Here is a 14360-nt window from a genome sequence, read left to right on the forward strand (position 1 = left end):
AAAAATACAAGTTTTCATGTATGGTATGTGGTGTAGGCTTTACAACCCTCTATAGGCCAGAAAAGTTTGCCTCATCTGCCTTTGATTCAGAAAAGTATGAAAATTACTACTTTGTCACAAAGTACAGAATCCCAGATTTCCTGTGACATCATCAAATAATGTACCCATTAATATAGTCTCATCTTTACTGCTCTTCTCTGTCCTGGCTACAATTACACTGTCATTGGATAAACCAAATGCTTTTCAGACATTACACATCAAGATCTTGGCATTAAATATTTTCATTCCTATTTATTGCAGGTGGTGTCTAAAAAACGCAGATTTGGTATGTATTTCATTTGAGAATTGTCATTTTAAAGTGTTTTCTTTGGTTGTTTTAAAGACAAGTGCCATAATAGGAGGTAACAAATCATGCATCTATCTTTAGTCTTTGTGACTTTGCTCAATTTTGCCCTGATTCTTGTCTAAGTCTTTTTTCCCTTAAAAGCTATCCAAATATACAACACAGTTTCCCATGACAATTTTGTAAATTCAAAATCAGATTATAGGATATCTACAAAAATGTGTTCAAACTTCATTTCAAATATGCAGAATCAGTTATATGCTTTTGTGCTCATCCGTTTTTCAAAAGAAACAGCTCAAAAGTAGTGATGAGGCTCCTTAGCTGTTCATCTCAAGAGTCACTGTGTGCTCCATCAAGGGCACAACAACCCATGTAGAAGAATTTTGCCTTCTTACATCTGCCTGCAGTGCAGCGGGTAGTCACAAGTTGGAAAGGTAGATAACGCAGGTACTTCTTTTCAGGTTTCAGACACTCCAAGGTAAAGTACAAAGGAAAGTACGGTAGATAGTTCCAAAATTGGTTTCTATTAGTCACAATGCATTCCAGTATTTTCTGAAGAAAAACATACCATTTTATATAACATTAGTGTGGGCACAAAGAGGGACACAATTTATGGGCAGTGTACCCTGAGAACTGCAGTCACCAACTGGAGCTTTATCTATATCATCTCATCGTTGAGAATACAGTGTTTTCTTTTGCTTTGTTTTTGAGGCAGGGACTCACTGTGTGTCCATACCTGTACTAGAACTGCATACACATAAACCATACTGGCTAGGAACTCACACAACTTCACCTGCCTCTGTCTACACAGTGCTGTTATAAAAGAAGTTCTCTCTATAACCAATGAGAACACATCCTTAAAAGTCAGGTACACTTTATGCTCCAGAAACTTTTCATCTCAGGAGAGGGCATTCTCTTAGATTTGAATGTGAGCACTCATTAGGCACATACATTCAGCAGGGAAACACAACACTGTCACACTGACATGGATTTATGACTTCCCTACACCATGAATGTAATGCATGCTGGAATATGCAGTGCACTCAGTGATCTCCCTAATCACCACTGTGACTCTGATGACAGTGCCTGCAGAGTAGTCATGAGATGGATGTAGAAAAACAAACTAGTTTCCTCTGTTGTCTGCCTTGAAACTGAGATAATTGTCATTGCTGTTAATGCATTCCCAGTGTCCAAAATCTGGAGGAAACTCTTTCGGAATAGCACTGTTTTTCCTCGGGACACTGAAGAACCTCAAGTCCAAGACGGTACTTCCAATGAAGGAGCACAAAGTGAAATGGAAGGTACTGTTGAAAGGCAATAATTTCATTGGGTGATATATGTTAGTTGTTGATATTTATTGTATTATAAAGGGTAAAAATGATGAACTTAGCATTAGTTTCCAATGTAGATAATGTTAATTTGCATAGTTCATCAGGTGCTATTCAACAAAAGAATTTAAAAATGTACTTTACGTGAACTGTTACAATCATTGAGTAACAGTAAACATAGGAAAGATGAACTCAATCTTGTCTCTGTCATTGTCACTTCACCTGGGCAGGCAGGAATAGGGAACCCTCTCTAATACTTGCTCCCAGAAACCTTTAATGTAGATGAACTCAGTGTAAGCAGTCTCAAGAGTCACATGGTGATTTTCAAAGTTGTCAAGAGTTAGGGCAAAATTTGAAACAGGCAACAACATTTCTGGACTGTCCCAAGTGGAGTGGCTCCTGGAGTAGTGTGTCACACCCTGTGCTTGTGGGAAAGAACAGTAGGGAAAAGGAAATGGCAGGGGATTTCTGTGCTTTTCCTCTTCCTTTCAAAGGCATCATGGTAGACTTGTCATGTTGTCAGGCTTAAGTGCTCTATGCTTCTGGCTCTGTCATTTAAATGCAGACTTTAACATTAAATGTTCTTCAGCATCTGTCACTCCCAAATGTCCAAGTTTGCTTAGTAGCTCTCCATGGAATATGTGTACCTTAGGTACTTTTTCTTTGATGAAATACTATGACCAAAATATTCCAAAGGAGGAGTGATCATTTTGCCATGCTGTCATGAGTGTGGTGTGCATATTTGCTGAGAACCCATAGATCCAGGAGCCAGAGGCACAGGTCCAATGCAACAAGAATAAGGCAAAGGAGGACTTATGCTCTGCTCACCTTCTCCTTATATAGTTGTGGATCTCAGCCGACAGTGGGACCGTTTACTTCCTCAGTTCACCCTGTCAAGAAAATGCTCTATAAGCATGTTCTGGTATCTGGATCATAGCAACTTGACTATTGAGATTAATTATCACAGTGCCCGTAAACTGTTGTGTTCATTTGAGAATTTTGATGTTGTTGGATATTTGTATACTGTGTGTGAAGGTGTGTCAGTGTGATTGACTTCCCATTTACATTAATCTATGTTCTATCACTTGGCATTATCTTTCTTTATTTTGCACCTCCATTTTCCAATCTACATTTGCCAGTCATCTCCAACTTTTCTTTTATTTCCAGAGTCCTCCCTATCCCTGGAAAACCCACCTAACCTCTTCCTGCCTTGCTATTATCCATTCTACTCTTTATTAAATGGATCACACTGACACATTTTCAGACACTGCACAAATATTCACAGCATTTTAATCTATGGTATGGTCAGTCCCACTGGTGGGCGACAGTCCTCTTCTAGGCACTCAAATGTTCAAATATTCAAATATTCATATATATATGTGTGTGTGTGTGTGTGTGTGTGTGTGTGTCTTAGAAAGTCCTGATGATACCAAATGAGAAAATCATATTCTCATGATCCCTTGGGAATTTTGTACCAGTGTCCTTGGTTCTCCTTTGACCATTTAGTTCCACGTTAAAGGACATCTGGAGGTTAGACTGCTAAGTAGAAAGCAGGTTTCTCCAGTATGGCCTCATTGCAACACTAGCAGTGTCCTGAAAAGTAAAGACCTCATGGATACCTTTAACTTTTAGCAGTCTATGTTCCTTAAATTTAACTGGCAACTAGATTGAGTCAAGGGAGGTTACAGGATGAAATCAATCTTGAATCCTTTAACTGAATGGATGAGAGAGAATCTGTACTCATACCCATCCTCAATGCTTTTAGAGGCATCCTTACTTCATCCTCCAAGATACAGAGACTGAGTTTGTGGGTTTCACAAATATACTGCCATGTTCCTCACAATAAAGGATATAGACACAAATGGATTGCTTCTCCAGGCACCCATGGGATGTGCCTGTCCTCCCTGCTGTCCATACGTGTCTCCTATCCACGCTATTGTCTTTTTCTGACTTGTCTCATCCTTCCTGGGCTAATGAGATTTTAATATAAGGAGTCTCTGTCCTCTAAGTGACTTCAATGTCACTTCCTCAGTTGACTTACAGCCTAGAATCTTCAGATGTATGTCTGCTTCTCTTGGATTCTCTTATTCTGGAGCTGGTTTGGGCTCCTTTTTATAGTCTGTAGGTTCAATTCACAGTTTCTACCCACTTGTGAGCTGTGTGTGACAGAGACACAGGATTCCACTTCTGTTTCCCACCTGTCAGTCTCCCTTCATATTACCTCGGGCCCCTATCCCTCTCCAGCCACTTCTCTTCCATAAATGCCATGTTGATTCAGTACTATAGCTATGAAAAGCCATGTATGCCTGTGTGGTCCATTCTTCTATGGCATTATTGGTGATACTGTGTACTGGAGGACATTGTCCAGGCAATGTAGACTAACTCTCAGAAATGTTCATCAGCCTCAGTCCTGGGTGTCCTAGATAGTTCATCAATCACAAGATGACTCACACTCACGTAGCCCATGAGATTCAAAAGATCACTGGGAGAAAACATAGAAGAACCCTTCTCAGAAAAGCATGCCTGCAAAGGCAGTTGAATCTCTGGTGTAGGTGGATCAGACCTTTATTACATGGACATAGGTAATCGTCTACTGGTGGCCAGCTGAGCCTGAAGAGAGTGGCAATTACCCTGCACTCAAAATCATCTCAGGAACGGGTTGCGCTGTGTGATTTTTATCATAAGATTTGCTTTATGCGGCCAGCGAGATGGCTCAGCAGTAAAGGCACTTGCTGTAAGACTGAGGACAAGAAATTGAACCTAAAAATGCCTAGTGAATTAAAAAAATCTGGCATAGAAGGTTCAGTTATACTCAATGCACAGCTAACTGTTGAGTCTCCAAACTAGAATAAGTGTAAAAAGACAGTTTCAAAGATTTATTTCATCTTTATGCCATAAAACAGATTCGTTTAAAACGCTTTATCTTCCCATTCCCCATAAAGAAAAAAATCTGTCTTACTTTTCTGTTGATCTTCTTTCTGGCTTAATTTACCTTCATCGAAGACAGTGCAGCAACAGCCCAACAATATTGTTCATTAGATTTAGTCGTATGTGCCAACTAAATGCACTTTTGCCCACATCAAGAAAAGATTTCCTGTAAATAGTAATTCAGTGGGTTAAGAGTCACTTTCTTTGTCCCTAGTGTCTCCTGAACCTGCTAAAATTGCAACTTCACCAAGGTTCCAGCGAAAGCCTTTAATGAGGATGGTGAAGGTAAGACTTTTCTTTTCTCTAAGGCAGAAAGGTTACATCGGTGGTCCCCTCATGTTTCAGTGGGTATCACATTTGAATCATGAAACTGGTCTGAGGCATCATGGGCATTAGAGAGTTTATTTAGTTGGAGGAGGGAATTTAACTGTACCAACTTGGTCTTGATTCAAAACAGCATGCATCTCAATGTGGCACAATTTGTGTCCTGCTTTATGAGTGATTCCATCAAGGTGAGTGCCTCTGGTTTATACTTTAGGTTTATAGACCTTCATGGTTTAAAGATATGACCAACTGAACACTGAAATCCTCATGTTGGAAACAATAAGCCTCCAACATATCAAACTTTGGGTAATATACTGAAGTTATTAACAAACCACAGGCTCTAGAAACAGTAAACATCTTAGAAAAAAATGCAAGTTTTCTTGAATGTTATGTGATGTTGATTTTTTAACCCTCTAGGGCCAAACAAGTTTGCCTCATCTACCTTTGAATCAGAAAAAGTATGAAAGATACTAGTTTTTGTCACAAAGTACAGAATCCCAGATCTTCTGTGACATCATCAAATAATACACCCTTTAATATAGTCTCCTCTTTACTGTTCTCTGTCCTGATTGCAATTACACCCTGTCATTGAATAAACCAAAGGCTTTTCAGACATTACTCAGCATGATCACGGCATTAAATATTTTCTTTCCTATTTATTGCAGGTGGCTTCTAGAAAATGCATGTATGGTATGTATTTTTTAACCACTTCCGAGACACAGTTTAAATAGGAATTGTGTAAACACTCTATTTTGTATGATGCACAGCTGTAATCTAAGATGTTGTTAATTAGAATTGTGGCTTTAGTTGTTTATTTCTTCTTTAAACGAAAAAGTAGAAGAAACAATATACCAAGTAAAAACTCATGGATATATCTTTGTTTATTTTGCTCACCAGTGAACACTTTTGTTTAATTTTGTTCTCCAAGTTGTGTCTAAAACTTTCCCCCCTAAAAACACGCATGTCATTTTCCCAACCCAGTTTACAGTGACATATGTAAATTGAAGAATCAGAATACACATTACCTACAAAAATGTGCTCAAACCTCATCACAGCCATGCTTTGTCAGGCATGTGGTTTTGTGCCCATCCATATGAATAAAGAACAGTTCAGTAGTATTGATGAAGCTCTTTTGGTGTGCATCTCAAGAGCCTCTTTTACCGCATCAAAGGCACAATAATCCCTATAGAAGACTTCCAGTTTTCAGCATCTGCAATAAGGCAAATATACAGGGATTTCAAATACAAACATAACTGTTGTCTAGATATTCTTATTCAGCAGGCAGAAGATAGTCAGTTTGAAAGATAGAGAAGCACACATACTTCTTTTCGGGTGACAGAGCCGAAAATGAAACCCAGTACACCGGAATGTGGGGTGGATATGTCCCAACTGGCTTTAGCATAGACACAACTCATTCTAAGAAGGTCTGGAGAAAAGGTTAAGTGGGTTGGCAATATTAGTATGCACAAAGAGCAACACAATTTAGACACAGTGTCAACTAAGAATTCTAGTCATCACTTGGAAATTGATCAGTGCTATCTTATTCTTTATGGAATTAAGGGTATTTTTATTTTTGAAGCAGGGTATCACTGTGTATCTGGGGCTATACTAGCACTACCTGTATATATAACTTTATTGGCTGGATATCATACAGTTCTACCTGTCTAAGCCTACATGTGCTGTTATTGAAGGAATGCACTATACCACAGCCCCCTCATGGGACTACACCTTTAAAGGTTGGACAAACTCTATGCTTCAGGAGATTTTCCTCTCAGTGGTGGTCAGTCTCCATGTTTTGAAGTTTACACTAAGTAGTTACATATTTTCAGCAGTGAACCATGTGGCTCAGTATATGATTTCAAGTGTATCCTGCATAATGTGCCTACTTTCAGTGCTTTGTAATATTGCCGTTTGCATAAGGGAAGCTATGCTTTGCATGCCCAGATCCAGAGTTTCTTAGTTCTGCTTAAAATGTACCCAGGATGGTTCAATTCTATTAATCCTTGTCCGTAAGAAGTAGAAGAAAGAGAAACACAAGTTCAAGGCCTTTCTTTGTCTGTAGTGAATTTCAGGCTAGACTAGACTAGATATATTTTCTGAAAAAGAAAAGAAAACATAACAATACAGAGAAGGTAGGCATGAACAGGTATGGTGCACTCTCAGTGCACCTGTCCATGCATAACCGACACAAACCTCATGCTTCCTGGGTTCACTCATAGATAACTGACTCTGCTGCCATTTAGCAGACACCACAGAGCACTTCTGCAGTATATGTGCTCTTCCTTGAGGAGGTTTAGTTTCTGTGCTTACACATATATACATAGATGCATATGCACTTGTATATTCATGTGTTTTGAACTGAGAAGTCTCATAGGGAGTCAAGTATATAGCATCCTAGTGAAACCCACATGGAAGTTAGGGAGTTATAAATTTTACTGTGTTCATGTGACTCTAAAAGAGATTTTGATTCTGCTTGTTAGGTACAACTCCAATGGAACAGTCATGTTTCTATTCTTTTTGCATTGTCAAGTTGACATAAACTTATGACTTAAGTACACCATACATGCAATGCATGCTGGAGTGTACAGTGCACTCAGTGAATTTCCCAAGACCACTGAGATTCTGAGGACAGTGTCTGGAGCATGGTCATGAGATAGAATGTTTAAAATGGAACCATTATTGATTTCCTCTGTTTTTTATGCCATGAAGCTGACATAACTGTCACTGTTGTGAATGCATTCCCAGGCTCAAATACGTTAAGACAAATGTGTTGGAGGTGCCCTGTTGTCTGTAAAGCTTCAGCTTCCATAGAAAGACCACGAAATGAAATGGAAGGTACTGTCAAAATACAACAATTTGATTGCATTGTTTCATAATTATAGATCATGTTGTATGATATATGAAAAATCTATGAATGAATTAGCCGTATTTTCTTAAGTAGATACTCTTAATTTGTTGTCTCTTTTCATTGTCACTTCCCCTGGTACAGGCAGGAATAGGTGGGCCACCCTATTACTTACTCCCAGAAACGTTTAATGTAGATGAACTGAGTGTAAAGTGCCTCAAGATTGACATGGTGTTTGTCAAAATTGTCAGGAGTTAGGACAAAATTTGAAACAGATAACGTTTCTGAACTGTCCCAAGTGGAGTGGCTCCCTGGAGTAGTGTGTCACACCCTGTGATTGTGGGAAAGAACAGTAGGGACAAGGAAATGGCAGGAGGTTTCTGTGCTTTTCTTCTTCCAAAAACATCATTGTAGTCTTGTCAGGTTGTCTGGCTTTCATTTTCCTCTGGCTCTGACATTTGAAGGCAGACTTTTAACATTTAATGCTTTTCAGCACTTAGTATGACCAAATGTGCAATTGTGCTTAGTAGCTCTCCATGGAATATGTGTACCTTAGGTACTTTTTCTTTGATGAAATACTATGACCAAAATATGACAAAGAAGGAGTGTTTGACTTGCCATGCTGTCATGAGTGTGGTGTGCATATTCGCTAAGAACCCATAGATCCAGGAGCCTGAGGCACAGGTCCAATGCAACAAGAATAAGGCAAAGGAAGGCTTATGCTCTGCTCACCTTCTCCTTATATAGTTGTGGATCTCAGTCCCAGGAACAATACCACTGACAGTGGATAGTTTACTTCCTCAGTAACTCTGTCAAGATAATGCCCTACTGCCATGACCCAGAGATCTGGCCCTTATCATCTTGACTTTTGAGATTAACCATCACAGTGCCCCCAAAAGTTAGTATCGGTTTGGGGTTTTAATCTATGATAAACCCAGTCTTTCTGATTGAAGACCACCTCCTCTATACATTCAAATATACATGTATATAAAGATCTTAAAAAGTGGTCCTGGTGATAGAGAATAAGCAGATAATTCCCTGGGTCTCCTGGAAACTTTTGTAGTAGTGCCTTCTTGGTCATCTGTTGACCATTTTGTCCTTCTTTAAAGGACATCCACAGGGTAAACTGCTAAGTAGCTAGCAGGGTTCCCTAACATGGCTTCACTGAAACAATAGCAATGGCCTGAAAATTAAGGATATAATTAATGTATGTCTTTTGGTTCTTTTCAATATATGCTCCCTATATTGGACTGCATGCTACATGATTAAGTCAAGAGAGGTTAGAGCCTGATATTCATCTTAGATCCTTTGACTTAATGAGTAAGAAAGAGTCTGCACTCTGACTCATTCTTAGTGCCTTTTGAGACTCCCTTGATTCAACCTAGTTTTGAGAGTTGTCCTGAGTTTATTCCTCAGGATAAAGGACATGGATTCATGGGAATCTACTCTCCTGGTACCCATCTGATCTTAGGCTATGTCTGTCCTCTGTGGTATCAGTACTTGAATGTCTCACTCTTGGCATGGTCTGACCTGTCTCTCTTCTGCAACATGAGGTTATAATATTAGGAATCTTTTTCCTCACAGGGGCTTCATTATTGCTTCTTGAGTAGGTTCGTAGCTGAGGCTCTTCAGAATTATGTCTGCATCTCCTGATTCTCTCATTTTGCAAGTGAGTTTAGAACCAATCTTAGACTAGACCTGTAGATTTAATGCACAGTGTTTATTGATTGTAAAGTCAGGCTCCTGCTTAGGAACCATATGTGACAGAGACACAGGATTCCACTTCTAGTCCCTTCTTTCAATCTCCCTTATTGCCTCTTGCCCCTATCCCTCTACAGCCACCTCTCCTCTTTCATAATCTTCTTGTTGACTCAGGACTGTAGGTCTGGAGATTCAGGGAGGCCTATGTGGTCTCTTCTACCTGCTACCTTCCTGTTGATGCTGCATACTGGAATGCATTGTTCGTGCAATGTGGACAAACACCAGGCATGTCTGCAGCCTCAACCCTTGATGTACTAGACCTTTTTGTATTCACTAAATGTCTTTTCATCACAAAACTCATGAGACTGTGACAAGATCACCAGAAGAGAACTGAACAGAATTCTTCTCAGGGGCAATATGCCAGGAAACACATTTGAATTTTAGTAGGTCATCTGGATCAGTCCTTTGTTAGATGTACAAAGGTATATCCTCATTTTTCTCCAAGTCTTCCTGCTGCCTTAGTTTGCCTTATGGGAAAGCAGTCTAGCATCAACAGACCATCTTGTTCATTAGATTTAGTCACATGTACCAAGTAAATGCACTTTTACTCACATCAAGTAAAGACCAGAGAAAATAGTAAGCAGTCCTGTGAGCTGACTGACACTTTCTGTCCCTCTAGTGTCCCCTGAAAACTCTGATAGCCCAGATTCACCAGTGGGCCAGCAAAAGCCACAAGGGAGGACAGAGAAGGTAAGAGGGCCCTTCCTCTCTCTGAGGTAGACAGGTTACCTCAGTGGTTCCCTTCAGTTTCAATGGGTATCACATTTTAATCATTAAAGTGATTATGTTTTTTGTGGTGGGGTGGTGTTTTTTTAATGCTTCAATATTTTGCCTGCATGTGTATATTTGCACCATGTGTGACCTTGGTACCAAGGAGGAGAGAAGCACCATGTGGATGCTGGAAATCAAATCCCAGTATGAGCATATATGTCTGTATGAGGGTATCATACGCCCTGGAACTTTTTCATATGGGTGTGAGCTGCCACGTGGATGATGGTAATTAAACCTGGGTCCTCTAGAAGAGCAGCCAATGCTCTTAACATCTGAGTCATCTCTCCAGCCTGGTACATCATGTTTTAAAGGTCCTAATGTTGCTGTACACACTAAGCTACTGACACATCTAACTTTGGATCATATTCTCAAATTATTTCTAACATAGGCCCTAGAAACAGAAAATATCTTAGTGAAAAATACAAGTTTTTATAGAGGGTATGTGATGTATGTTAGGGAACCTTCAGTAGAGGCCAAACAGGTTGAATTATTTAAAAAAATATGAAGGGTGCTAGTCTTTAGGACAAAGGGCAGACCCCCTTTGTCCATCTTCTGTTACATCATCAAATAAGGAGCCCATTAATATAGACTCCACATGATTGCTCTTTTCTATACTGATTATGTCAACTATGGAAGGACCAAACAACTTTACAGGCATTATTCAACATGATCTAAATTTTATTTTTTCCTTTCAATTACAGATGATATCTAAAAAACGCAGATGTGGTATGTACTATAGACTCACTCTCTAAGACACATTTCAGGTGGGAATTGTGTAAATACTGCTTGTCTTTTTGTGATGGACCACTGTGTTCTAAGATAATGAGAAGTACAAGTTTTTATGTTTTTGTTTGTAATTTAAAGAAAGTGATATCCCAAGTAACAAATCATGACCATGTATCTATGGTTGTCATGTTGATTCTTTTATATATTTGGGGAATTTGTTCACCAAGTCATATCTAAATTTTTTCCAAAGAAAAATATCCAAACTACCCAACCCAATTTCTAGCAATAAGTTTGTAAATTGAAAAACCAGAATACAGTTTACCTACAAAAATGTGTTAAAACATCACCACACCTGGCAGGGTTGGGTTACATTCTTGTGTTCCTTCATATATGAAAAAAACAGAGCATAGAGACAGTCATAAGCCTCCATATCTATGCATCTGAAGAGCCACTTCTTATCCCATAAAGAGTATCATAATCCCTGTGGGAAAGTTCTGCTTTATTGCATCTGCCTGCAATAAAGCAAATCCATAGGGATCCCAAACACTACAATGACTACTGTAGTGGATAGAAGTCATAGGTAGTGTCGTTCAGCATGCAGCACATAGTCACAGTAGAGAAGCATACATACGACTTTTCAGGTGACAAAGTCTGAAAATGAAATACAGTATATAGGAAAGTTGGGTGGATATGTCACAACTTGATTAAACAGAGACATGCTTCATTCCAGTAAGATCTAGCAAAAAAATAGCATATTAGACAACATAGAGCCACAAAATTTAAGTACAGTGTCCACTGAGAATTCTAGTCATTTGTTTAATGACCTGTGCTGAATCATTATTCAAGAAATACATTTAAAATTTTATTTCTTTTAAATTTTTGATAAATTTATGCACTATAAATTGCTTATTTATCTCTCATGACTCTTACGAATCCACTTTCCCTTTTTACCTTTTCCCAAATTTATATCCTTAAAAAATAATTTTGTAGCCCATTTTATGCTAAACACATACTGAAACATGTAGGGGCATCCACTGGCACGGGGTTGACCTTCCAGGGTCAACACTTTTAACTCAAACTGTCCCTCCCTCAAATAGAAGCCATAAATTACCAATATCTTCTCAGTTAGGCTTGAGAACAGCTTTCCTACAAGCCAGTGCTGACCTCTTTGACCTTGTACAGGTCCTCTGCAAGCAGCCATCAATGTACTTTTAAAGGAGAGCTAGACTCTGAGCAACAAGGCTACTTCCTGTCATGGGTAGTTAGTCTCCTTCTTGCCTATTACATTTTTACTCTCGGTGAATCTACATAGTCAGCGGGGAAGAGTGTTGCTGGGTGTCATTCTGTCCACATTGGTGTGTCTGCATGTTCAGGGTTTCACTAGTGAGCTAATGTGTTAAGTGGAGCTATTATGGGGATTGGCTTAGTACATACCTATCATGTCATAAAAACCTGAGTTTCATTCCAAGTACTCCATGGAATGTACCCATGATTTCCCAAGCTTTGATTTAGAGTGGTGGATGCAGGAAAGCCATAAGTTCAAGACCAGCCCTTTTAAATAGTGAATTTTAGCCCAGCCTAGGCTAGAGGCCTTTTTCACCAACAAAAAGAAACAGAAAACCATTTAAAAAATCAAAAGTAATGAAATAAAATAGAAGAAGCCCCTTATAAAGATCTGCTGATGGAGAGTATATACAAACTGGCTTTGCTCTTAGCAGGATGACTAAACTCCAGAGGATAGCCATATGCTCATGAATATATGATCAGCACAAATTGATCTTGGTGGGTTTTTAGGGAAAATAAAAAGAACACAAAGCTAATAATGAGTGGAGTGATGTGAATGGAACCAAGAGAATTAGGGTAATAGTGGGGATGAATATGGTTAAAATACATTTTATGGAATTCTCAAAGAATTAAGTCTTTTTAAAATTTGGATGAGCAAACAGTGAGCAGATGTGGTCCACACTCATTGCTTGAGTAGCCACTGCCTTTCTCATCTCCATTAGCACCTAGAGGGAGTCATTACAGCACGAAGCACCACATCCTTTTTCATGTCAGTTCACATTGAGCCAATTTAAGAGGACTGTTTTTTCCAACCTTGATGTGACAATTTCATTTAGAATAACTTGAGTCTAGTGATCATGGAAGACCCACAAGCATAAGTCATCTCTCAGCGTGGCTACTTGATCAGAATCACTTGCTGGCAGGATGAGGATGCTGGCGAAAGGCTGTGTTTACTAATTCAGGGACCTTCTACAACTTATTTTGGAGGAAATGCATAATTTGAATCAGAGATCAAAGTCAGAGCATCTTTCTCTTTGGTTATTTATGTCAAGGAATTCAGTCAGAACATCATAGTCATAAACTAATGTGGTACCCAAGGTTAAAAAGTTAGAGGAATACACAGATGCTTACCTTCCAAACTCACTTAACGTGATGCCATATGTTCTTCATGAACTGTAAAATATCCTGGATGAGCAAAGAATAAAAAGTGAACAACCATTCGTCATTGTCCTGTGGAAAACTAAGCTTGCTCAGGATTCAGTCATTCCTGTCTAGTTGTTTTCTCATTTCACAAACAGCATGGAACACTTGTGCCATTCTTGTGCTTTTCCTTATGCTTTAACATTATATATTTTTGTGTTACACTGATAAGACTCCTGGGGGTCCTCATGAAAGTTTTAGTTCACTGGTGCAAAGATGTGACCACAGCGGGATTGCATGGATTTAGCTGTGTCATGATGCTCTAAATGGGATTTGAATGCTGCCTATAAGACACCACACCAACATAGTCATGCTGCTCTTCTTTCTCTGTTGCCACATCTATATCAATTTAGACTTTACCTACAACATCATGTGATCTATCATAGACTTTACCTACTTCATCATGTCATGCATAATTAATTGGACACTGAACCCAGTGATCTTCTTGAAACACCATTCTAATTATAGTGACTTATCTGAAAATAAAAAGGAGATCAAATATACAGACACTTAACTAGTATCAGTTTCTTGTTTATCTGCATGAAGTTGACATAATTCTCCCTGTTGTGAATTCATTCCCAGTTCGTGCCATGGTAAACGAAATGTATCAAAAGCAGCATATGGTCCCCCTTAATGAGGACAAACCTCAAGACATCGCTGGCACCTCCAGAAAAACAGAAGATATTAAAACAAAAGGTACTGAGGGAATTCAGTAATTATGTTCAGTTATGTGTAATAGATGCCCTTTATGCTATGCACTACATGTAAATCTATGGAGATGTTTTGCTGTAGTTTTTAATATGTAGATACTATTTATTTGTCTAGCTCTTCAGTAGAAATACAACCACAG

The 14360-nt window shown here is 38.9% G+C and overlaps 1 protein-coding gene across 2 annotated transcripts in view; it reads left to right on the forward strand.

The window, feature by feature from the left end:
• The window catches only part of LOC121137488, a 38788-nt gene extending 24547 nt beyond the window's left edge, over window positions 1-14241 (forward strand). For both annotated transcript variants that reach the window (XM_040739754.1, XM_040739752.1), the window contains 8 exons: window positions 301-325; window positions 1531-1644; window positions 4814-4884; window positions 5589-5613; window positions 7669-7758; window positions 10149-10219; window positions 11002-11026; window positions 14093-14241. In XM_040739754.1, coding sequence (XP_040595688.1) covers window positions 301-325; window positions 1531-1644; window positions 4814-4884; window positions 5589-5613; window positions 7669-7758; window positions 10149-10219; window positions 11002-11026; window positions 14093-14226 — 555 coding nt within the window. In that variant the 3' untranslated portion in view covers window positions 14227-14241. The remainder of the gene's footprint in view (window positions 1-300; window positions 326-1530; window positions 1645-4813; window positions 4885-5588; window positions 5614-7668; window positions 7759-10148; window positions 10220-11001; window positions 11027-14092) is intronic.
• Window positions 14242-14360: the final 119 nt, after the last annotated feature.

This window comes from Mesocricetus auratus, unplaced genomic scaffold (genome assembly GCF_017639785.1).
Source record: "Mesocricetus auratus isolate SY011 unplaced genomic scaffold, BCM_Maur_2.0 Super-Scaffold_100691, whole genome shotgun sequence".
NCBI classification, from domain to species: domain Eukaryota; kingdom Metazoa; phylum Chordata; class Mammalia; order Rodentia; family Cricetidae; genus Mesocricetus; species Mesocricetus auratus.